Genomic DNA, 26555 nt, shown 5'->3' on the forward strand with positions numbered 1-26555 from the left:
TTTGTGCCCAAGGAACCTTCCTGTGCCACCTCCCCACCACGATGCCCCCTCTCTCATCCTCTTGCATGCACCTGAACCAACACCCCGCTCCTTGGACTGCCCTTGCTCCTTGGGTACCAGGCTCACGCCAGACTCGCTGAGCCCTCAGCACTTGCGCTAAACCCAAAAGGAGCCATGATAAGTAAGCCAGGTTCCTTCAGTCCCTCCTCCCTGGCTTCTCAGCTGTTTGTGGCCAGAGACGAGGAATCCTCCGATGCAGAGAGCGCCCCAGTATCCTGTCCGTGGTTCTACCCTGTGGTAGAACAGCATGACGTAACCTACCATAGGGTAAAACCACTGGCAGGACACAGAGAGAGACACACACACACAAAGGGCAGGAGCCACACCGGAAGCCCACAAACCAAAGCCTGGAGGAGGAGGTGGAGGAGGGTCACCACGGAGAAGGAACAATAAATCTAGAGTGGGACAAACATAAGAGCAACAAGAAGAGGACATGGTGGGCCAGGAGAGGCGTCAAACCCAGAGCCGAGCAAAAAGCAGCCCCCAAGCAGCAGAGGACGTGTCCAGGAGGCCAGGGCCCCGCAGCCTGGCACAGAAACCGCCTGCCTCTGCCCAAGTGCTTGCTTTATCATAGAGGGCAGCTTCTCCCAAGGACTCTGTCTACTTTACGAGACGGAAAAAGGAGGAGGAAGGCAATAATTCAGGAGTTCCAGTGGTCGAGTCATCAACCGGCTCTCTCCATTTGTAGCCTCTTCTCTGCACACCACTGTCCTACAAATTGTTACCCACATTACAGAAAAGGCGCTCTTTAAGAAAAGTCTCGAGGTGACCATGGCCTTATCTGATCCAGAAACTGAGGAATAATACACCTACAGACCTGGGGGAGTGGATGTGACATGCACAACTTCGGCCTTGTTGAATTTAAAATATCCAAGTATAAAATGTATTTCACCATCTTAAAAATAGGAAGAAGTTTCTGGATTCCTTTCAGGTACACACTTCATGCTAACTCAGGAGAATCCTGGCGAGGCGAAAGGTGATCTAACGCTGAACCCAGGAGAGAGAAAGGAATTCACCTGAGTTGATACTACCTGAAACCTCTCTGGCTATGGGTCTTATTCCCCAAGGAGGGATAGAAAAAGAAAAAGGAGCATCCACCTGGTGAGAGCACCCAAGCCACCCTCACTAGGCTCACCTGGCAATGCCACCATAGTCCAGGCCCTCCTCACCACGCATGATGATGTACAGCCGGCGACGTAGGTCGTATGGCTTCATGTTCATGATCTGAGAAGAGAATACAGACATGCCCCCCAAAAGTGTTAGTCCCCAGCTCTCCCAAATCACAGCACAGAGCAGAATCAAGAGAATCTGAGGATGCCCTTGGCTTGAAGAGAACAAGCATCTTTCTAAAAATGCTGTCATTTGGACTACTCCATGTTCTACTTGAGCAGCCAACACATAAGAAGGCCATGTGTGTGGCTTCTCCGTGCTCCTGGGCTCAGGCAGAAGGGCAGAATTTTGGCTTCTCACTGTTCCCCTACCTGTTGGAAAGAATCCTCAAAAAGTGTCTGCCTGGACACACTGATCTTCACGTGGCTGGGCAGGGCATTTGACTGGAAAGAGAAAAAAATCCTTTAGCAGGGAATCAAATGATCTTCACTTATTCTACTCCCTGCTCCACCCTTATAATCCATCCAACCCAGGGGGCCTGCACAGCAGGCAGCCCTAGCCCAGAAAACCAACTTCAGCCCAGCTAGGAATGAACGTCCAGCTTTCTGAACCACACCCACCACAAAAGTCAACTATAGACAATCCGTCTACCCAGAACTAGACAGCTTAACTTCCCTCCAACCCTCAAAACGACAGGACAACTTCGCATCCACTTGAGGCTGAAAATAACCAAGTGATCCTGATGAATACGGTGGGGGCGGCCCCTAGATGGGTGAGGCATAACTGACCCTGTAACTCACATGGCAGAGAAAACGGAACTGGTGATACTTCCAGCGAAAGCTTCGATCATAGGCTCCAGGAGAACCGCCTTGCTTGTTTCTATGAAAAGCAAACAGTTCCCGTAGTTTGTGAAATTTCCCAAGCATCAGCAATTTACCTTTCTGCATCCTTTAAAATGTTTTCTTTTGGGAAAGTTGGTTAGTTTAACAATGGAGAAATGAAGACAAGGAGAAAGTGACTTTCATTAGGCTATCAAGACCAGTCAATACTTAAACTACTTCAGTGGCCCAGGCTTTCAATGGTATGAATGCTCTCCCCACAATCATTCGTTGGTAGATGGCTTCCCAAGGTACTGTGCTGCTCCCCACCCCCAGTTAATCTGCTGCGCAATCTTCTAATGAACAGCCTCTCTGCTGACAACAAACACACACGTTCTCCATCCCTGGTGCAATCCTCAAGGACTTTCCAGCCTGGTAGGACCCACCAGGGTTTGTGTTCTGCCAAGACAGCGGCAGAGAAGCCAGGGTTGCCACCAGGCTATGATAAAACACAGAGGAAACTTTCAGTGGAGGATGGAGATAAACCTGGCACAGAAACCCAGATTTCCTGCTTCCCAGAACCCTGACCAGGCAGCTCAGATCGGGTTCATTCTGGAAAGATACCAGAACTGTTATTGTAAACCATATGGAAATGAGCTGAATTCCTCATCCACTACCACTACTACCATCAGGCTGGCTGATTCAAGTCCACCAAATATACAGTAAGCATCTCCTACATTCAAATGTTCAAATGTTTTTCAAAAGAGACAATTGATCTTTGGACAAATTTACCTGTGCTATTTCTACTGTTCAACACAGAATGATGGGACTGCAATGTACTTGGGAAAGCAAGCTTGCTCCTGCCCCTTCCTCCAGAGAGCTCGGACATCTAAGAGAGGTGTCCTCCCAGGTATTTTAAAATAGGGGTTTTTAACCTGAGAAGGGGTCCAAAGGCTTTACCAGACTGACAATGGGGTCCAAGACACAAAAAAAGTGAAGAACTCTTTTTTTTTAAGAAACTCCAAAGATCTAGAAATGAGTTACTGGACCACTATAAATGTGGACCCTTCCTTCCTTCCAGGTAACTTTTGTCTATCATCCCTTTGGGGGTACTGGGGATCCAAATTACAGCTTCAAATCTAGCCACCAGGGGGTGCCATAGAACAGTACAAACCCATAATGGGCTACTACCCAAACTCACCAGAGGGACCATCTCCTCCAAAACTTCCCTGGATGGAGCCCAGGCTGAAAGAGCATAGTTCAGCCCTGGCGCAGCATGAAGAACTCACCCTGATTCAAATCCGGGACGTGGGTCCTTAAAAGTTGTGGTGCGTGTGTTGTGGTCCACAAAATAGCGCACCCCCTCACTGGTGTATTTCATCTCCCAGCCTGGGGGCAGAGCAGGCTCCTGGATCATCCTGCAGAACCCAGAAGAAATGTGTCATCCGGGGCAACAGACACAGTGACTGTCACTTCTCTGCAGGGCCCAGGGCTCTCCTGTCCCTGCCCCACCTGTGTTTGAGCCAGGGTCTGCAGAGCCCTATATTTAGCACGGCCCGAACCTGGGCCTAACTATGGCCAGGCTCCAAAGAGAGCCTTCAGCAGAGAGCGACAGAGATGGCTATCCCCCAGAGTCTGAGAGAGATTGCCTCCTTCTAGCTGGCTCTGATACAGGAGAGAATCTGCAATGTTGGGGCACTATCCAGCCAGCACCACCTTCCAAGGGGCAGGGGACACTCAGCCTTTTGGGTTCTCACTGGGATCCTCCACAACGGCACTGCGGGTGACAGGGCTAAGTTCACAAGTGGCTTTTTAGAAGCTACCAGCAGCAAACACTATCCCGAGAGGGTCTCAGGACGAAGGACCGGCTCTACCTTTCCTTGGGGACAGATGCAGTGCCAGGCACAGTCATCAGATGCTAAGAACTAGCCAGCCCAGCCCCTAAACCCCAATCCATACATACCCTTGGGTACGAGGGTCCTCCCACTGGGTGGTACGTGTGTTGTGATTAACGTAATACACTCGGCCATTGTCCTGTCTCTTTTCTGGAAAAGAGGAAAAAAAAAAGGTAAAGAGCTAATTTGAATATTTCTTAGCATCTTTCTGTTCTTCTGAACTCATTCTGATGTTCCTGCCCTTAAACTTTTTTAAAGGTTCCACCGATAAGAACTTGATACATTTCCCCCCAGGCTTCACTAGGGAGAAGGGAAAGGAGCCTATTTCTATCTCTGGGGCAAGCACCGTCTCCTCTGCTGTGGCTGGGGCAAAGGGAAGTTGAGGAGAAGCAGCGGCACCTCTGCCGGCGGGGCACCAAACACATGTGCCTCCCTATGCTCAGTGCCTAGCACACAGCAGGTGCTCCATAACTGCTGACTGACCGAGTCTCTCCCCCCGCCCACCAGCCCAGGCTTCTTCAGGCTCTATGATTTTCCATCCACAAGGGACCGAGAAGTTGGATTTTGGACACCTGGACGGGCCAGTCCTCAAAGCACCTAGAAGCAAAGCAGTTCTGGGGGCATCTGTAGTCTTCTAGTTGCTCCATGTCATCCAATTTTGCATAGGAACACCCAATTCCTGCCCCAACACTGACTTAGATGTTGAAATCCCTCTCCTATTAAACAAGGATCCTAAGTTTTAAAGGTCTCATTATCCAAACTCCTAATTTTACAGATGAGGAGACTGAGGCTCAGAGCAGTAATGGAATTCCAACCCAGGTCCTCTGACAAAAGACCTCGGTGCTCCTTCTCTAGACTATGCCTCCCACCTCCCCTTCAGAGGCTCTATATTCTTCACCCAAACCCCTACACCCCAATGACATTCATAACCTTTGTTCTGGTCCCACTGTAGGCCTACACAGATACGTGAATAGTGCCCCTCTGGATCAGACACCCAAAGACAGAGAGACAGTCGGGGTGACTACTGGGGCATTTCTCTCTTTCGGCTTGCTCTTCTTATTCCTTAGGCTCCTGTGACCCTTTGCTGAAGGCTATCTTAAGCCTAAGGTCGGCCTGGCTGCTGACCTGCCTACTGGGCTGATGGAAATTTGTAGAATGATCAAACATTCTGGAGATGAAATATACCTGTTGGGGTCAAAGAGACTTCATTTTGAGGTGAAAAACACTCGAGAATGGGTCTGTAAGAGTTGGTTTGGGTTCCTCCAGGCCAAGAGAACCCTAGCTACTGACTCTCCAAACCATATCGAGGTTCAAAAGAATTCCTGAAGGGACCAAGGCTCTGAAGCCCACAGGAAACCAAGAGTTTCTATAAAGTCACAGTCTTGGGGCCAACAATCATTATCAGGGAGTGCTTTCAGCTCTCTGAGCCCGAGCTTTCTCATTAAAAAACAGACAAAGTGATATCTGAACTCATCATTCCACAGAATTCAGAAATCATCAATGTATTAGGTAAATATTACCATCGCTCCTACTAACGGGGAGGAATTGCTTTCTCTTTTGTAATGCCAATCAGATTCAGAAGCAATAGCAAGCTGAAGCTCAAACAGGAGTCAAACTGGAAAACTCTAGCCAGCTATGCCCCCATTCCTAAGGCCCAGCTCCAGAACTCCTGAGGATCTGTTTGAACACTTTTCCCCCCAATCACATTAAACCTTTCCAGTAATCCTAGAATTTTAAGAGCTAGAAGGAGCCCTCTGGAGCTCATCCAATCCTACCCCATCATGTTACAGATGAGGAGACTGAGGCTCAGGGAGGGAAATGCCTTGCCCAGGAACAGGGCTTGAACCCAGGTCTTTTAGACTCTATAAATTTGATGCTGTTCAACCTGATAGCCAAACCTTTTTCTACTGCTTTCTTCTCTCATCTGTATAGATGGAGAGAAAGGAAAGAAGGCCAGGAGCCAGGAATTAGCTACAACTGCCTCAAAACAGCCTGTGCAACCAGCCTGTGGCTGGAACCTTCCTTCCCCAGAGGCTTCTGTGGGCAAAAGCAGGCCCCTCCCAGCCGAGAAGCTGCTGCTGCCTCCCGATGAGAGCCTTCACGTCTGCCTCCCCGGGCACAAAGCCAAGCTAACCACTGGGACTCAGGATCTGTCCAGCCTGTCTCAAGACCACACCACTGAGCGTGCTGCTGATGGCTGAATGTGTTGACCTCGGCTCACTGAAGCAGCTCCGTCCTCACAGAACAACAGTGTTTCAGATGTGGAAGGGGCACCTGAAATCACACTGCATCTAAGAAAACAGGGAGGCTGGTGGCGGGGGTGGGGCAGGGGAGGTGTCTAGAGTAGGGGTGGGAGGAGGGAATCATTTGCCCAAGGAGACACCAGTAGTTAGTGGTGGTCTTGGGACCAGAACCTGGGTCTCCTGACCCGCCTTCTCCAGGCCTCTTTCCACAAAACCATTCTACAAAGAGAATGAAAATGTGTCTCTTTTGGTGTGTCTAAATCAGGCGTGGGGAACCTGGCCTCAAGGCCACATGTGGCCCACCCCTGGTCTAAAGGGCAGCCAGTAACACCTACCATAAAGAAAACCCCCCAGGGTAACCTGACAGCCTTCTGGGAGCCAGGACAGACAAATGGGATCATTTCTCATCTTGTCTGGCTTCTTGGTCCTATTTCTTTTTAAATATCCCCAGTAAAGTGGCTACTACCATAGACTCAGGCAGACAAACACACAGTCCAAAAGAACTTGTGGTGAAGAAATGTTTCCTGACGCTGAAGCCAAAAAAATTCTTTTTCTCAATTTTGTCCTATTATAGCCTTCTAGTCCTTTCTGAACAATTTCGCCTCTTCCCTTGGATTTTACATCCTGTAAACAGTTTTTAACCTGGCCCTCTGGCCTGCTCCCATCCCAATTTAGCTCTATGCTTAGCAGTGAAAAAACGTTGTTCTCTCTTCTGCTTACTTCTTTAAAAACCCCCGAGTGGTTTTTCTTTATTGACAGCTCGACAGTGGGAGGAATTCAAAAATAAACAGCCTAAAATGTGCTACTCCTCCCTAGGGCCAAAGGAACAACTACCGTTCCGGCTTGGAGCGCTGGGTCATGATGTGCCAAATTCTGCAGGCTCTTTTCTACCAAATTAGATTACAAAATCATTTTAATTACTTCTTGGAAGTAGCTTTAGTGGAAAGCAAAGAGTACTAGGCTGGGAGTCAGATGACCTGGGTTCCAGCCCCAACCCTGCCCAAGTCAGTAGTATGACCCAGGAGAAGTCACTTCTCTTACCCCAACTTCAGTCTCTTCGTCTGTAAAATGGATAGAATTATACTAGCAATACCTACCTCAAAGGGTTGATTATGAGGAATGCACTTTGTAAACCTTCACATCCTATATGACTATGAGTTATCAATACCACTACTACCATTCACTGCCAAGGATAAAATCATAAGAAGGGATGAGGCTGGATCAGATACACTCAAAGATCTCTTGGATTCTGTAAGTTCACCCTTCCAGCTTTCCATATTTCTGTAGCCTGTCGATATGTGAAATCCCAATAATTTTTCTATTAATACGCTTAGCCAGACAGATTACCTGAGTAAGCGACTCCCCAGGAGCAAATGAGGCATGTCTGGAACATACATTAACTCATTTGTGGGGCCAAAGGGACAACAGGTACAGAGCCCATTCTGAGCCCTTAAGTACAAGAGTAATTCACTCAGTGATCTCCTTGTGGTCTCAAGGAATGGATGCTTCTCCCTAGTCTGAACACCAAGGAGTAGTTTCTAGGCTGGAAGAATCCAGTTCCATAGATGTCTTTTTCCAGGCAGATACTTCCTTGTCACTTCCTGCTCTTCCAAGTCTTCCTGTCTCTGTCCTCCCTGGCATTTGCATCTGCTCCCAATTTAATGCTATCTGTGTGATTCCAAGTCACACTGCCTCCCTTCTGGAAGACTTCGATGGCAAGCAAAACCAGTACTCAACAATCCTTACAGCTGCACCTGACCACTACCAGCTCATCAGTGTCTCTTTAGCGGCCCTTCTGGTTTCAAGCCTTAGTGACAACTCCAGACTCATTCATTAATTAGTAGAGTATTCTTATAAAATACACTAGAAAGATGCACCCCAACCCAAAGAGTTGCAGAGCTCTGAGCTTGGCCGCAGAGCTCACAACCAGTCTGGGGCACGCAGGGAGAGGAAAGCACCATGAATTACCTCTCCATTGTGCTGGTGATACCAGCATTCTTACTACAGCACGTTACCAAGTCACCAGACCTAGTTTGGTCTCATGTTCCTAGCATACAACCTAATCACTATGCAAAGTACTTCTGCAATCACGCCCTCAGTCTCTCTAACGTGATGGATTTATGTTTTCCCCATGCCCCACAACTATTTGCAACATTCGTAACTTTCATTTCACGTACAGAGGAATAGAGAAAGGTAAGCGCCAGATAGCAATGGAAAAGCAGAGGAGACGTTAGGGTAAATAAAGAAGCAGCGAATTCCTGGGACCTTCGGGTCCCCTAGAAGGAACTCCACATTACAGCCCTCCACTTCCTCCTCATAGCATCCTCCCCAGCTGTGTCACAACCAAAGGAGTTAGGCTGTTAACAAAAATGGGAAGAGTTACCATTGCTAGTTATAATGAGGCTTAAGTCTCCAACATCTAGGCTTCCATGAGGACCCATTACAGTGTTTGAATCCAGCCTCAAAGTCACAGACCAAAAACAAATGTGCTTTATCATAAAATTCACAGATAATCTCAACATTTCTTAACTTGGCTACCTGGGCAAAAACCCAGAAAGACAGGTCCAAAAAACCTTTCAAAATCAGAAGGACCAAGACTTTGCATAGCCTCATGTTGCTTTAACTAAGGCTAATGGGAGCTGAGGAAGAGAGGATGCCTCTGCTTTACTTTCTCAACCTTATGAACCCACTGCCCACAATTGCTCTGAAACATAAAAGTCAGGCTTTAGAAGGGCATCTCCAGTGTCAGAAAAGGAGAGCAGTAAGAAGCCTGAGAATGAAGACCAGCAGCTGAGAAGAAGCCAAGGGCTTTGCGGGAGGTGGCACAGAATGGTAAGCCTGGGGAAGGAGGGTCTGGGTCCAGGGACAGGAGCAACAAAATGTACTACTCACCCCAGCCAGGAGGAAGAGGGCCGAGTGGATCATGGTCAGATGAGGCACCAGAAGACTAAATACAACAGACAACAAAAAATAACATGCACATATAACACAAAGAGGTTAAAAAAGACAATTAAAAAGAAGAAGCCAATGCCAACAACTGATTCTTAAATTCTTCCCCATCAGTCTCCCACCCCCCCTGCCCCAATCCTAGACTTTCCTCTGGTATTTATGGAGCACAAAGGGGAAATGTGAAGTAGCATCTGCTCCATCAGGAACTTAAAAATGAAAAGGCCACCAATCCAGCACCCCAAAACAGAAGCTGAAAGGAGAGAGTGAGGGGGAGAACATGATGCAGGCTGGGCAGGCAGCTACGGCAGGGGAAAGGGACCGAGGGATGGCAGGAAAATTCAGGAGCAGGACTTCCCGGGAAGTTCAGACATGTGTGTCTGCTCTGCTCTTGCTGGCCAAGACGACTGAAATCACCACCACCTCCAACTTTCTCCAAGAACCACACACAAGAGGGGAAAAAATATCGCAGGCCTTTCCAATGAAATCATTCCCACAAGCCCTGCCCACGCCCAGAGCTTCCTGGCTGTAGATGGCCCCCTCCCCTCCTCATCTCCCTTCCCCCCTTCCTCAACATGCTGTGAGAGTAAGCAGCAGTGTGCGATATTAACTCAAACTGAAGGGACATTCATGCCCTCACAGACAGGCGTCTCCCCCAAGCCCCTTCACCTCCCCCCGGAATGTTCTTATGGCCTTTCACAAAGCACCTTTATTCCTCCGCCTGCCAGGAGCCAGCTCTTCACCCGGTCTGAACCTGGGGATGCTCAGAGCTATGGACCAGCCTCACCAGAGGTTTGGGGAGGGAGGGGAGAGAAAGGGAAGGAGAGAAGTAGAGAGCAGGAAGGCAAAAGAAAGAGTGTGTCGGGGGGAGAACTGGCTCAAGGGCTAGAGTGTCACTGTTTATATTCTAACTCCCCTTCCCCAGCTCTGCTGGGAGCTCCCCAGGGAATGGCAATGCCAGACTGAATGTTCACATGCCCCCCCCGGGGGGGGGCAGGGTGGAGGGAAGGGGGATGCTGTCAAACACTTTTCATAGTTAAATAAAAAAAGCATTGTTGCTAAAAAAAGGACTTTTTATTTCACCTACTAAAATTTAATAGTTGTATTAGGGGATCACATTCCAAATGCAGGCTTCAGGATGCTTTATTTGCCTAGCTTGGGGAAGAGGGGGCCATGGATCAGGAAGGAAAATATATGAATGGAGCTCAGTCTGAGCTTGTGAAAACATTGATCTAAATTGCCACCCACCCCACCCTTACAGTCCTCCCTAAGAAGACAGAGAAACTTTTTTTTCCAAGGGGACAACACAGCCCACTACTCAGTGCAGGAGTTTTAACAAAGAGGTTTAGTTTAGAACCCAAGGATGGCTTGAGGGGCTCCACAGCCCTCCTTCAGCCAAGTGCCTCCTAGCAGCTCAATGTGAAACTGCAAAGGGGAAGACAGAGGAAGGCTCAAGGCCTGAAGAGGCACAAAGGAAAAGGCCAAAGAATAACAGAAAAATTAGGCAATTAAAAGTGATGTGTCTTCCACATTAAATCAAGCCCCCACAGCTGCTCTCCTTAAGAGTGCTTTAATTGGGTAGGAAAGGCAGAAACTTGTTTTCATAGACATTTGCCCATCACTACCCAGCCATGACACGCATAAAATCTCAGACTACACGCGAGATTCTCTGCTTTTCATTACCAGAAAAAGCACCCAAACGTACCAGCCAGCATGGAATTCAGATGTCATGAGATGACACCTCACGTAAAAATGAGTTGAAATTCTGTCCAGTAGTTCATCTATTAAGTACAACCACCATAAACACATTTAGGAGAATGAAGGAAAGAAACTGGAAACAGACCAGAAACAGAATGCAGCTCTTTTCCAAAAGACGGCAGAATACATTAAGTAGAAAGATGCAGAAATGCCCCTGGAGATGAGCTGCATAAAAGACAATTCTTAGAAAGGGGAGATGATGAGAAAGGATAGACTTATTGGCCTAGGTCCTTTTTAGATGCCAAAACTTCAGAAAATACATGAGCACTCTATAAAGAGATTTTTAAAAAGTCTTTCTTATCCACCCAGTCTCTTCCCATCAGAGCCTCCAAACCTGTAAGAAAGAGAAGAAAAGATGAAAGGAGGAAAGCATGAAAAAGAAAGGGAGTACCATAATGAAGAATACAGTTAGCAAATGAGCCAGGAGCAATGGAGATACTGACACCTATAGAGACGGATGTTTTCCTTTGACAGTTAAGATTTTCCAAATGCTTAGCTCTGCTCCACATATTTCTTATTTTAAAGAACTCAATGAAGGGAAAAGAATGGAATAAGGACAGCAAACAGAACCAAATCAGAAACAACTAACATAAATCCTTGCTCAGTAAGACCTATTCCCCACCTAAAAACATACTTTAAATAATAACAGCATTTATATAATGCTTTAAAGTTTACTTTTTTAAGTTAAATTTTATTTTATTCTCAAAGACCATCCTTGTCTCCCTCCCACTTACCTCCCCCTCCAGCCAACCCTGCATTGAGAAGACAAGAAAAACAAACCCCCTGTCACAAACATGGACAGTCAGGCAAAACAAAATTTCTCACTGGTCATGTCTGAAAAAAAGATATGCTTCAATCTGCACTTTGACTCCATCCCCTCTCTGTGAGGAGGTGGGCGATGGCATTGCTTCATCATAAGTCCTCAGGGTCACTGTGCTGGATCAGAGTTCCCAAGTTTTCATATATATACATATGCACACAATACAAACACGTACACACATACATATTATGCAAACATTCCTATCTATTCCTATATGCATATGCATATACATACATATATATGTGTGTGTATCTTATTTTTTTTCTCTTTTAACCAACCAAGATCCTCTTTCTTACCTTTCCCCCTCAACTCCCATTCCCCACTACTGAGAACACAAGAAAAACAAAACCTACTACTAAACACATAAACAAAACAATCCAAACGAATTTCCACACTCGCGGTGATGACCAAATAAAAAATCTGTCTCATTCTGCACTGTGAGTCTTTCACCTTTCGACTGGGAAGTGGGCAGCGTATTTCAGGTTTCAAACCTCTGGAATTATGATGGGTCATTACACTGATAAGAATTCCACACTACTGTGCTGTATATACTATAAACTTATTCAGCCATTCCCCAATTTATGGGTACTCCCTCAGATTCCTCTTCTTTGCTACCAAAAAAAAGCTATAAATATTTTTGTATATCCTTAGAATTTTGTACATCTTTAGAATCCTTAGGATTTATTTTGCATAGGACTTAATGCTCCCTTAATCTAACTTCCCGTTCACCCACACATTGAAAAGGCAAGAAAAATCCCCTTACAAACATGTACAGTTATGCAAAACAAATCCCCACATTAGCCACATCCAAAAAGAGAGAGGAAGGGAAGGAAGGAAGGAAGAAAATGTGCTTCACTGTACTCAAAATCCATCAGCACTCCACCTGGAGGTGGATAATGTTTTTTGTCACAAGTCCTTTGGAACTGTGGCTGGTCACTGGGTTGACCAGTGTTCCTAAGTCTTTCAAAGCTGTTTGTCTTCACAATATTTTTGTTATTGTATAAATTGTTCTGGCTCTGCTTGCTTCACTCTGTATCAGCTCATATAAGTCTTCCCAGATTTCTCGGACACCACCCCCTCATCATTTCTTATAGCACAACAATCTGCCATCATGTTCATACACCACAATTTGTTCAGCCATTCCCCATCTGATGGGCATTCCCTCAGTTGCCAATTCTTTGCCACCACAAAAAGAGCTGCTACAAATATTTTTGTACATATAGGCCCTTTTCCTCTTTCTTTGATCTTTTTGAGGGACAGACCTAGTAGTGGTACTGCTGAGGCAAAGGGTACTCATACTTTAACAACTTTTTGGGCATAGCTCTAGGTTGCTGTCCAGAACAGTTGGACTAGTTCACATTATTGTGGAACTATTTTCCCACAGCCCCTCCAGAAAAATAGAATTCTTAACAATCAGAACTGCTCCAGGGTAGAAGGAGACCATCTACTGGCATAAAGACTCCTGACAAAAACTGCTAGGAAACTGGTAAAGTAGGGGTGGCAGAAACTAGGTGTAGGCCAATATCTTAATAAACCATGATAAATTCCAAATAGACACATGACCCGAACATAAAAGGTCATATCAAAAAAAAAAATAGAGTCTAACATAACTATTGTTAGGGGGAGAATTCTTACCTAAACAAGGAATAGAGATGATCATAAAAAGTAAAACTGCACATTTCAATTACAGAAAGTTGAAAGGTTGTTGCATAACCAAAATAAATGCAGTTAGAATCACAAGAGAAACAACTGGGAAAATATAAAAAGAACTGATTCAAATATGTAAGGACAAGAACCATTCCCCAATATATGTGTCCTGAGAATAATACTAACCAGCGGTCCTCAAATGAACAAATGCAATTTTATCAAAAGCCATGTAAAAAATGCTCCCAATCACTAATAAGAGAATCACACGGTGAAATTCAAGCTCCATCTCATGCACATCAGACTGGCAAAGATAACAAAAAAGAAAAATAGTAATTGTTGGAAAAGCTGGGGGAGGACAGCTGCAAACTATCTCAATGTTGTTAGAAAAGTATGTGTAACCATACCCAAAGTCACAAAACTGTCCATGCCCCTTGAGTCTGCAGTACTACTATTTAGGTAACCCAAGGACAGAAGGAAAAGACTCCCATGCAGAAGAATATTTATAGCAGCACATTTTGTTGTAGCCAAGACCTGGAAACAAAGCGGATGACCATCAATCAGGGAATGGCTGAACAAACTGTAGCATGTGACTGTAATGGAATTTGACTACACTGTTAGAAGTGAGTGGGGCATACTGGATAAAGGGCTGGCCTCAGAAACAAGAAAACCTGTGTTCAAGTCCCGTCTCTAACATACACAGACTGCGTGACCCTGGACAAACTGCTTAATCTCTCGCAACTCTCAGGATCTCTCTGAGCCTCATAAGGCAGTCTCCTTACAGTGAAATAACAATTCTATCCTCAGCCTATTTCATAAGAAATGAGGAATATGACGGATTCAGAGAAACTTGGAAGGACATGTATAAAACTAGGCAGACGGAAATGAACAGAAGCAAGAAGATTATACATGGGATCGCAACAATTAATAATGTGGGGAGTTACAACTTCAGAGGACCTCAGAACGCCTGACATCACACACCTAATGAAATATACCTCCCCCCTCTTGGGGAGAGGTGATGGACAGAGGTACAGGACAAGACAGCCATTCTCAGACAAGGCCGATATGATTGACCATATATATTTGTGAGAGGGGAAGGAAAGGTATTAGTAGATAGACATGTCCAAAGAGGACATCAATAAAACATTTTTTTAAAGGCACAGAAGAAAAAAGTGCAGCAGGGGACATAAATACAACAATTTTATTATCACCTTATTAAATTTAATATGTTCCTTTAAAAAACTTCATGTAAGAGAATTTTGATTTTTTTATAAAATCCTCTTCCCTGTTCTTTTTTATCTTGAGATGCCTATTTCTTGTCGATTATGTTTGCAATAAAAAGGAAAATGCTTCAAAAATCAGTGGGAAAAAGGGGGGGATGTGCTGCCTTGGGAAAGAGTGGATCTCCCTTTACTAAGAAGGTCTTTAAGATCACTTGAAGGGGATGTCACTGAAGAGATACCTATTCAGGTACTGATTAGACCAAAGGACCTCCAGGACCTATCTAACTAAGATTCTGTGAGAATATTCTACAGAAAACTGTCAAGGACAACATGCAGGGATTAAGTGGCATAGAGATATCACTGAAGATAGGATATGCCTGGCACTACTATTGTGGGAGGGGCCTCAGCCAGGCTCACTCTCCAGACTTTTCTTCCTCCTCAAGGACAACGGCCTTGGCCCTACCTTAGTACCTTTCCCTGTCTTCCTCCACCATCCTTCCTCCCATATTCCATTTCCCCATTATGGGGCATCAGCTCCTTGAGGGTAGGGGTTATCTTGCTTGCTTGATGTGTATCTACAGGGCTTAGCATGGTGCCTAGCACACAGTACGCTTTCAATAAGTGCCTTATCTACCTACAGATCTAGGGTTCTGTGATTCTATGGGATCTGAGAGCTAGAAGCAAGGAGATCTGTTAAGAAACTTAGTTAAGATTCCAGGAATGGGGTGATAAAGGTCTCAACTGAAATGGTAGAAGTGGAAATAGGAATAAAAGGACAGATATGAGACATTTTGAAGACAAATCTTTTTGCAGAATTTGATGACTATTCAGATACAGGGATGCAGGAGACAGAAGGATGAATCAAAGCTGACTTCCAAGTTTCAAGCCTAGATGACTAGAAGACGAGGAGGGAGAATCATTAACAGAAATAGGGAAGACTGGAAAGGGGATCAGTCTGGGGAAAGGGATGATGAATTCAAGTTTTAGATGGGGTGAATCTGGCCAAAGACAGACAAGGTTTCTTTAGGCAGAGATGAGAGAGATCAGAACCCCTGCCTATCAGCCAGAACTACAACAAGGGAATGCACCATACCATGCCCTGTCTGCACCTACAGGGCTTCCTTCTCTTACTGAGAGCCCCTCATGACTCTTACCTGGTAGAGGAATCTTTGGCTGAACTGCTGCATGGCCCCCTGCAGCTGACTCCTTTGGGACTGCCACTGCTCGTAGTTCCTCACGTACTCTGCTGTGGGACGCTGCCAGGTAGTGGTCCTGGTATTGTGGTCCACATAGTAATATCTTCCTCGGGGGTCCACACGCTTTTCCCAGCTGGAAACATCAAGTCCAGAATCAGCACAAAGACCTCTGAATCTCGGGGAACCCCAAGATTTCCCAGGCTGAAGACAATGGGGGTAGGTTTGGGGCCCAACAACTTAGGGGCCCACCAGGGAAGCTGCTGGATCCCAGTCTCCAAGGCTTACAGAGAACATCCAGTATTAACAAAAACCCAGTGGAACAGCGTATGCAGGAAAGAAGCTGGTTCACAGAGCAGCACGGCTTTCTATTGTCTCTTTTCCTTTATCACCCCATTCCTGGAATCTTAACTAAGTTTCTTAACAGATCTCCTTGCTTCTAGCTCTCAGATCCCATAAAATCACAGAACCCTAGATCTGTAAGTAGATAAGGCACTCATTGAAAGCTTACTGTGTGCTAGGCACCATGCTAAGTAAGCCCTGTAGATACACATCAAGCCTTTCTAGAGTTGAACTATAGCACCTTAGCTCTGGAAGTGACATGGGGGAGTTAGGAGTAATGTTAAGGAATAAAGATGGCAGGTAATCCTAGTGGGTATAATGTGATTCACACTGCCAGGAAAACCAGTCAAAAGATCAGCAAAAGCTAAATCTCAAGAGTGCACTGACATTCAGTAAATAGTACACAAAGCAAACCCAACAACATTACTATTAACCTTCTAGAAAGACTCCCTTGGCTGTCACCCTCTCTGACCTCCCCTTACTATGAACCGCTTACCCCACAATCCAATGTCCTATCTCAATGCTATGGATCTCCTGGTTTAATCTTCCAGCCAGTTTCTGTCTGCTGGCTCTTGGCTATTTCTTTAGAGCTTTTGACCCCCACTCTTCCCCCATGCTCCCTACTATACTGTTCTTCCCCTGAAGCAACCTTTAGTCCCTAGGCCTGGTTTCTAGAGCTGCTGTCCTGAATTACTAACTGCTACCTGCTAGACACCTCCTTTTGGACATCTGGCAATAACTTCAAATTCAACATGTCTAAAACCAAACTCATCATCTTTCCCCCAAACTACCTTGCCTTCCTGCCTTTTCCAGTTTCTACCAATGTCTCCAGGTGTGAAAAGTTGGATTCACCCTTGTTTCTCCCTCTACCCTCCCCCCTTTCTGACACCAGTCAGTAGGGAACCAAGTCATAGCAGTTTTTCCTTCGCAATATCTCTTGTATTGGTCCCTTCCTTTCTATTCCCGAGGCCATCAGCCTCATCCAGGCCTTCTGTCCAGTCACTGTGGCCTTCTGCTTATACAATGACAACGGTATTCTCCTCACTGATTTCCCTACATCTAGAATCCTCCTTCCCCAATATATCTTAGATGTCACTACTGTGTTGATCTTCCTGAAATGCCATTCTGCTCCTATCCTCCTGTGGCCCTGCTGAAAAAGCTCCAACGGCCATTTGGTGGTAGTAAGTTCAAAATTCCCAGACGAGCATTCAAAGCCCTTCAAAATGTGGCCCCAACCCCTAGCTCTCTAAATCTGTCTCCCATTAAACTCCCTACGTGAATTCTCCTCGGACCCCAAGCCAAACTGGTCTCTTCATTAATCCTCATCTGAGTCTCTTCCTTCTCAGCCTCCTCCTCCTCCAGGCCACTGTCTACAGCGCTTCTCCTGCTCAGAAGGCCTTCCCCCTTTCTCCCCATGTCCTTTAAGCCCACCCGGCTCAAGCTTCACTTTCTCTGTGAGGTCTCTCCCCAACTATCTCAGTCTTTGATCTCTTAGAGTATTTACTGTCTATAGTGGTCACCTGGCACAAAGTATGTGCTGTTTCACACTGTTATTTATCTCTCTGTGTGAATGGCCTGCCTGCCCAATTCGACAGTAAGGACCTGGAGGGCAAAGATCACGTTTTACAGACGTCTGTATCGCCAGAGTTTAACACAGCACCCTGCTCATAGTGGGCACCTAAAAAGCACTTGCTGTTGATGACAATGACGATGATGATGATGATGATGACTGGGTGACATGGACAAACAAGAGCTTCCCCTTCTTCCATGCCTTGAAAATGGCATCCTGTTCCAGTGTAATCCCTGAAAATTCTGGGAAATGAAATAAGAAGACCAAGGAAGGAAAAAACAAGATCAAGAGCCTCATGGAATAAATTATCTTTTAAGCAAAGTTCTTAACCTGAGGCCATGAACTTGGATTGGGGTGAGGGGGGAGAAACCACATCTTTATTTTCACTAACTTTTGGTCTCCTTTGTAATCCTTGGGTATAAAAACCTTATTCGGAGAAGTCCACAGGCTTCATTCACTAGACTACCAAGGGGGTCCATGACCCCCATAAAAGAATCCATGATTTAAAGGGACAAAATAACCAAGTATCCTCATACCGATAGCCAGTTACAAGAATAGGAGCATATGGGGAAAGAAATGGCTTCTCTATAATTCTGAATCTACAATGAGGGCTAAAGAAGAGTCTAGAACCAAAGGGGACCAAAACAGGAATTTCAGAGATCAAACTGAGAGTGGGAAATGAGGCCAATGGTAATAGATTTGCACTCTACAATCCAGCTACAACGGCCTACTTGAGGTTCTTCCAACACAGTGCTCTATCACCCATCTTCCTGCATTTGCCCTGGCTGTCCTCCACAGCTTCACCCCCCTTAGCTCCCCTGGTTTCCTTCAAGACTCAGCTCCAATGCCCCCTTCTGTGGAGACCTTTCTTGGTCCCCCTTGCTGTTAACGCCTTCCCCTCTGAGATTACCTTCATCTGTTCTATGTCTGTCTTTTGTGCACCTGGTAATTTACACATTGTCTCCCCTATCAGAATGTTGCTCCTGGAGGACAGAAGCTGTTCTCTGCATTTCTTTGTATCTCCAACACTTAGCAAGGTACGTGGCACACACTAATCACTTAATAAATGCTTGTCAACTGACAGACTAGAAAGCACCTTAGAGGTTAAGTGCCTGCTAGGACCCCCAGGATTAGGGCTGGGGTGAAGTTGTGAAAACATCTAATTCAGCTTTCTTATTTACAAGTCACCCAAATACAAAGTGTCAGAAGCAGGCTTGAGAACAAGGACCTCTGACTCCAGACCAAGCACCCATGCCCTGCTACCACCCTGTGAGCAAGCTCCTTTTCTGGACCTCAGCTCTGTGAAGTGAAAGTACCAGGACTAGTGAGATGGGGAGGGAAGGATTGACAAAAAGAACCCAGACTGTTTCATTTTATGAAGATATAAAAACAGAGGAGGAGACTACTTGCTTTTATAGATAGTGCTATAAGCAAAGGAGTCAAGACTGGCTGCTGCCTGAGAAAGTAGCAAAGACCAGGACTGCAAAACCCCAAGCCACCATCCTCAACCCTCTCAGGTACCGGGGAAACATCGGAATGGTTCAGATACAGTTATTCCATGTGCACATGACATAGACGAGGGCACGTACAAGGTTGAAGCCACAGGCACAGTCTTTTTATCTCAGAGACAAACGAGGTGGTGGCCAAGACTGGATGACAGAAGGGCAGTGCTCTGAAGATGGTCCTACTGCTGCACACTGACTTCCCCAGGGTAGCTCTCTTCCCACTGTCTGCTGATGACAGCACAAAGCTGTTCCACCCAGTTTTCCCCACTATAACACTGCATGAGGAGCAAGGAGGCTTGAAGTACTGAGAAGAATGAAGCTGTGACTTCAAAATTATGTTCCTTTAAGAAGAATTCAGCAACTATTCAGAGGGAGGGAAGAGGGGCTAGAATCCGGTCTCATCAGGGCATGAAGCCACAATGTCTCCCATGAAAATACCAACACCATAATGAAATGAGAAAACCTCCATCCAGGACTCTGTGTCTCACCACAGTGCTAGAAGGAGGAGGAAGCTCCGCTTTTAAACAGCATCATGGAACATCTCTATTTCCATACCACCCAAGCACTGACTAAGACCAGTCCTGAATAGCTTGTAGAAAATCTCTCTGATATAATTGTGTATAAAGAATAAAATGTCTAGATGTGTGTGTGTGTGTGTGTGTGTGTGTGTGTGTGTGTGTGTGAGAGAGAGAGAGAGAGAGAGAAGAATGAGAGAGAAAAAAAGAGAGAAGTGAAGGGGAAAAAAGGGACAGAGACAAAGAGAATTTCCCAGACAAGGAATAAAACAAAACCATGCCCATTCAGACTTACATGGAATGAGTGAGGTTGCCCTATACTATATCCTGATCACACAATGTGAACATCTGCAAAATACACCATTGAGAGATAATGCTTAACTTGGGTCATTCTAAAAATGAAATTCTAAGTCATTCAAAGTGAAAAATAGAAAAAAGAAATAATAATAAGAAATTATCAGAGACTCTTTTCCCAGAAGTGGTGGGAAAGAGGAAAAAAATCCTCCTACTGGAAAACCCTAAGCTATGAGGAGACTCTTAATGGAAAGTCATAGGGAGAGAAGGTGGGGCTGTGTTTGCACAGGGCCTGACTGGTATCTGGGCGGCAGCCGAGCATGAGGCCTCTCAGGTATCCTGCCTGCTGCTGGCCCCCCTTCCCACACCACATTTAAGAGGAAGGAGGGAAGCCTTCCCGCCCATGTACGTATAAGCCCTTCATGGCTACTTTATTAGAAAGGGATTCTTTTTTCTGTGAGTGGGAGACATTCCCTTTCAAAAGCTCTCAATGTGGGGATTCTCATTTGGAAAGTACGTTCTGTCCCTGGCAGACATGGAACCAAACCGCTTCTCCTTAGACTTGGACAGTTCTCTTTCCTTGGAAGCCCCTCCTGTCCTCTGGTTATGGCACGGTATGCCCCTCCCTCCCTCCAGAACCCAGAGGACTGCAGAGGCATACGGTCTGCAATGGAAGATCTCTCGAAGGAGAGACATAATATCTGATCTCTCCAGCTAATTTTTATGAGTTTTTCAAGAACGCTCTCTACTTTTACCTCCTCCCACCCTCTCTTCTGAAAGCTATAATGATGATGCTCTAAAAATCTCCACACAGACTTGATAAATGAATGCAGTTCCATATGAGCCAACAGGAAAAGTAACCATGAAAGAATTCAGGCAACCCAAGACAGGTGCCACAATATTTTGTAAAACCAGGTAGAATGTCCTAGAAACACGTGACTCAATAATAGAAAAGTTTCCATGCAGTGCCATCTACTGATTTGCAATTGGGCATCTATAGCCCAAGGTCTCTCCAGTGGCCTCAGATTTTAGCCCAAGGCTCCCCTTGTTACAGAGCAAGGCTTGTCCATGCCCACAGGTGACACCTGCAGGCCTCAAGTCAATGCGGTAGAAAAAGGAAGAAGGAAGAGGCAAGTGGAGGAGAAGAGGCAAGAAGACCAGAGAGGGCAGTGTGTTGGTAAAGAGAGCCACCTCCAGCCTCATCCACCCCTAGGCAGAGGGCCCCTGGGTCAGTCTCAGCAGTCCTACTTACCCTGGGGGAAGAGGCCTTTCCCAAGTAGTTGTTTTCGTGTTGTGATCAACATAATAGACCCTCCCGCTGGGCAGCTCTCGTTGCTCCCACCTGAAAAGAAATTAAATCAAAGAGGCGTGAGGGGCACAGGACAAGGAAACCCGGTGTGGTGAGGAGGGGCAGTCCCTGCCCAACCCCCCAGGAGCCCCAACAACTAGCCATGCCTACTACGTACAAGGTACCCTATGGACAAAGAGGCACTGCCTCCAAGGCACTCTTTGTATTTGAATGGATAACGGAGGCGCCGTCAATAGACCTGAAAAGTCCATAATTCCTTAGAGCGGCGTCTGTGATCCATGAATTTATCTACATCTTACTGTACAGTACCAGTCCTATATTTCTGCCTGGATCACTTCTTGGGGGGAGGGGGAATATTAAATGATTACTAGCAGCTCTGGCACACGCTGCGTTTCCCTGTGCGTTTCCCCACACGTGGAATGCTGGCCCTCCTTGTCTCCTCCAGGTGCTGGCGAACCAGGCTTCCTTCATGTCTCAGCTCAAACCCTACCTTCTCTGAGGTCTTTCCTGGTCCCCCTCCAGACCTGTGCATTCCCTGAGATGGCCTTCCATTCCCACTGCATGGAGCTTGTATGGACAGAGTGATCTCTAGGCTGTTTTCTCATTACACTTTGAGCTCCTTAAAAGCAGGAATATTTTCTGCCTTTCTTTGTTTATCCCCAGCACTTAACACAGTGCCCAGCATACAGTCAGCATTTAATAAGCGCTTGCTGACTTGACCCTATATGATCATGACCAAATATATCTTCAGAATGTAAGACCCATAGATGACTCAAAAAATCCAGATGCACCGTTTTTTTTATTTGCCCTCTTTATTTGCAAAGTCTGCCTTCTACTTCTGTCATCAAAGGTGGAAAGAGAGTTAACTCTCTTATCAGTCCTAACAGAAAGACAACACGGCAATGATAATAATAATTATAGCTGGCATTTCCAAAGTGCTTTAAGGTTTAAAAAGCACTTTACAAAACCTGGGAAGACTTATATGAACTGATGCAGAGCGAAATGAACAGAACTAGAACACTAGACAGTAACAGCAATCCTGTAAGGATGATCAACCACGAAAGACTTAGCTACTCGGATCAGTGCAATGATGCACAACAATTCCAGAGAACTCATGATGAACAAAGCCATCCCCCTCCAGAGAGAGAACTGATGAGCTCTGAGTGCAGACTGAACCGTATTTTTGTCACTTTATTTTTTCACAACACGGCAAATGTGGAAATACGTTTTGCATGACTTCATACATATAATGAGTATCATATTTCTCACCTTCTCAAAGGGTAGTGGAGGGAGAAAATAAGTTTTAAATAAAGATACACAATCTCATTTGAGCTTCATAAGAACCTTGTGAGATAAGCAAAGAGGACATTATTTATCCCCATTTCAACTCTACATGGTCTTCTTCTCGAGTCCCTTGCTCCCTTACTGTACTGCCAACCTTGCCCAACTAAGCTTCAGCCTTGGATCACTCCCATCATCTACTGCCTTCACTACTACTAATGTGCTGCTGAATGAGATGGAGAACATCAGAAAACCACACTAAATGGGTCCGCCATAAATTTATGTTACGTAACTGGACCAGGCCCTTACTGCCACGAGGCAATCCTTGTCTCCCTCTCTAATTAGGAAGATAATGATCTCCCTCTCCACAGCAGCTCTTCTAAACCTCTTCCTTCCTCCTCAAACCCCCCACAGCTGTCTTATCTACTCTCTGAGCAGAGAATCTTGCCTCATATTTTACCCCAAAAACCATGTCAGCCATTTGCTGAGAGCTGTCTCCTCCCCTCCTCCTCTCACATCATCCAGATGCCTTCTGCCACTATCTTGTCCTTTATCCCTGTCTCAGAAGAAAAGGTGGCTCTTCTCTTTGCTAAGCCCCACCCTTCTACACACACAACTAACCCCATTCCATCCCATCTCCTCCAAAAGAATGTCCCCCATGTCGTTCCCACTCTATCACTTATCTTTAATCTCTCCCCATATGCTAGTTGCTTCTCTGCTACCTACAAACATACCTTTGTCTCCCCTACCCCCCAAAACTCTCATTTCATCCATCCATCCCTACTAGCTATTGTCCTATATAGGGGTATGCTAGATCCAGTTCATACTGGCTTGCTAAAACCAAATATTAATGCTGCAGAAGAAAGCTTAAAATGTGTTATGTATACATTCTATTTTTTTTCCCTAAAGGGCTGGAGAACTGGTTGTTAAATATTTCTGAATCAATCTATCAACAAGTATTTATGAAGCACCTACTACACGTCAGGCACTGTGGTAAGCACAAGTGTGGAGGGTAAAAGATGAAATGGGAACAGAGCTAGCTCCAGAATTGGGCCATAAGATGAAGTCAGTGTGGTTCACCCAATTCCCACTACCACTTACTATTTTAATTCCCTCACCACGAATACAAAAAAGAGGCGAAAGACAGTCCCTGACCTTAAGGAGCTTACAATCTAATGGGGAGAGAGCATGCAAATACATACAAACTATATATAGGGTAAACGGGAAATAATTAATAGAGAGAAGACACTGGAATTAAGAGGGACTGGGAAAGGCTTCCTGTTGGAGGTGGGATAAGACTCAGAGGAAGCCAGGGAGGTCAGTAGTTAGACTAGAGGAAGGAGAGCATTCCAGGTATGGGAGACGCCAGAGAAAATGCCTGGAGCCCAGAGTTGGAGTGTCTGGTTCATGGAACAGTCAGGAGGCCAGTGACACTAGTCTGAAGAAAACATGTCAGAGAGTAAGTTCTAAGAAGACTGGAAGGGACCAAGTTATGAAGGGCTTGAATGCCATACAGAGCATTTTGTATTTGTTCCTGGAGGTGACAGGGAGCCACTGGAGTTTATAGAATAATGGGATGACATGATCAGACCTTCACTTTAGGAAAACCTAAAAAGGACTGGAGTGGAATGGGGAGAGACTTGAGGCAGGCAGACCCACCCACAACCAGTTATTGCAATAGTCCAGGCATGAGGTGATGAGAGCCTGCGCCAGAGGCAGCAGTGTCAGAGGAGAGATGCTGTGAAGGTGAGATTGACAGGCTTTGGCAACAGCTTGGGATGGGGTGGGGGGAACAGACAGTGCGGAGCCCAGGATAACTCCAGGGCACAGGTGGGGCTCTAGCATTCACTCCAAAGTTCCCTTTACTTTTCCTTAATCTTCTTTTTGAAAATGAAATGGATTTTTATTGATTTTTTTTGTTTTCACATTGCCTAGATTTATGTTTCTGATATTCTGAAATTAATAAATACCAAACAGGTATTTTCACATATATCTATGTGTATGTACATATGTACATACATATATATTAGAACAAAAAAAGAGTATATAAAAATGCAGACCTCTATTACACACAGTTTGATTTTGTTTTCAATATATAATAAAGACACATAACTTTCAAAGCTGTCTTAATTTTCTATAATTCTTTCTGGCATTCCTTCTGTTCTCTTCTGTTTTTTTTTTTTAGCGCTTCAAAGACCTTTTCCTTCCTTCTTTCCTTTATTTCTCTATCCTATTCTACTCCCCCCTCACCTTCCCACCAACCCCAAATTGGAAAAAAAGGCAAACAAAATCTGGTAACACAGGGGCATAGTGAAGCAAAACAAATTCCCACATGGGCTATATGAAAAAATATATGTCTGATACTGCATCTTGAGTCCATTAACTCTCTGTCAGTAGGTGGGGAAGCACGCTCCATCACGAATCTCCTAGAATAATGATTGCTCATTGCATTGATCAGAATTCTTAAGTCTTTCAAAGTTGTTTTTATTCTTAACAATGTTTTGATTATGGTATAAATTTTTATACTGGTTCTATTCAATTCCCTCTTTATCAATTCATACAAATCTTCTCAGGCTTGTCTGAAACCATTCCTTTAATCATTTCTTATGGCACAATAACATTCCATTATATTCACTATAATTTTTTCCCTGAAGGGCACCTTGGTTTGCAGTTCTTCGCAAAAAGGGCTGCTATATCTATCTATCCATACATGTATAAAATGTGTATTTGTATATATATGTATTTATAGCATCTTTTTTGCATTTTATATATGTGTACACAACACACACACACACACACACACACACACACACACACATATCTTTTTCCTCATTCTTTGATCTCTTTGGGTATAGACCAAATAGTGCTATCTGTGGATCAAAAGAGAAGCACAGGAGAGTAGCTTTTTGACTATGGTTCCAAATTGCTTTCCAGAATGGCTGGCCCAATGCACAGCTCCACCAATGGTGCATTAGTGTGCCTCTCTAGGTTTCAGTGACACTAATCTATCCTGGTTCTCTTGCTACCTATCTGACCACTCCTCAGTCTTCTTTCTTGTCTGGATCTTCATCCAGTTCACACCTGTCAACCATGGATTGCCTCCAGTGCTCTGTTCTTGGCACTCTTCTCCTCTTAACACTATTTCACACGGTGATCTCATCAGTCCCTAAAGATGCAAATATCATCTATACCCTGATGATTCTCAAATCCACTTATCCAGCCCTAACCTCTCTGCTAACTTTCAGTCTCACACTTCCAACTGTCTATTGAACATCTCGAACTGAACGTCCCATAGACATCTTAAACTCAGCATTTCTAAAACCGAACTCATTTCGTTGTCTTTGCCCAAAAATGTTCCCTTCTTGCTAACTTCCCTATTACTGCTGAGGGTACCACCATCCTCCTAATCACCTAGGTTCACAAACTTAGGTGTCATCATCATCCTCATCCTCATCTCCCAAATCCAATTTATTTCCAAGTCCTATTCAATCCACCTTTACAATATCACTCAGATATATCCCCTTTCTCTTCTCTGATACTACCAGCACCCTGATGTCAGCCCTCATCACCTCTCACCTGGACCACTGCAATAGCTTTCTGGTTAGTCTCCCTGCCTGAAGTCTCTCCCCGTTCCAGTCCATTCCCCACTCATCTGTCAAACTGATCCTCCTAAACTGTAGGTCTGACAATGCTTAGTTCCAATTCAATAAACTTCAATGGTTCTCTATCTGCAGGATCAAATAAAAAATTCTCCATTTGGTATTTAAAGCCCTTTGCAGTCTGGCCCTCTGTGACCCTCCCAGTCTCCTCAGACCTCACTCCCCACCACGCACTCTCCAACCCAGTAACACCGACTTCCTTGCTGTTCCTCATGTAGCAATACTTCATCTCCTGAGGGCTCTGTGGTTCTTCACTAGCTGTCTCTAATGCCTGGAGAGCCCCTGTTTGTCTCTTCCCCTGGCTTCCTTCATGTCTCACCTAAAATTCAACCGTGTACAAAAAAGGCTTTCCCAGTCCCCTCCACTGCTA

The 26555-nt window shown here is 45.2% G+C and overlaps 1 protein-coding gene across 1 annotated transcript in view; it reads right to left on the minus strand.

The window, feature by feature from the left end:
• WWP2 (WW domain containing E3 ubiquitin protein ligase 2) overlaps positions 1-26555 on the minus strand; it is a 121637-nt gene that overhangs the window by 12759 nt on the left and 82323 nt on the right. The window contains 8 exon segments of the mRNA XM_020989073.1: positions 1196-1284; positions 1542-1613; positions 1971-2049; positions 3278-3406; positions 3952-4033; positions 9019-9073; positions 15672-15846; positions 21189-21278. Coding sequence (XP_020844732.1) covers positions 1196-1284; positions 1542-1613; positions 1971-2049; positions 3278-3406; positions 3952-4033; positions 9019-9073; positions 15672-15846; positions 21189-21278 — 771 coding nt within the window.

The sequence above is a fragment of the Phascolarctos cinereus genome, unplaced genomic scaffold, assembly GCF_003287225.1.
Source record: "Phascolarctos cinereus isolate Bilbo 61053 unplaced genomic scaffold, phaCin_HiC Scaffold_2;HRSCAF=192, whole genome shotgun sequence".
In the NCBI taxonomy this organism is placed as follows: domain Eukaryota; kingdom Metazoa; phylum Chordata; class Mammalia; order Diprotodontia; family Phascolarctidae; genus Phascolarctos; species Phascolarctos cinereus.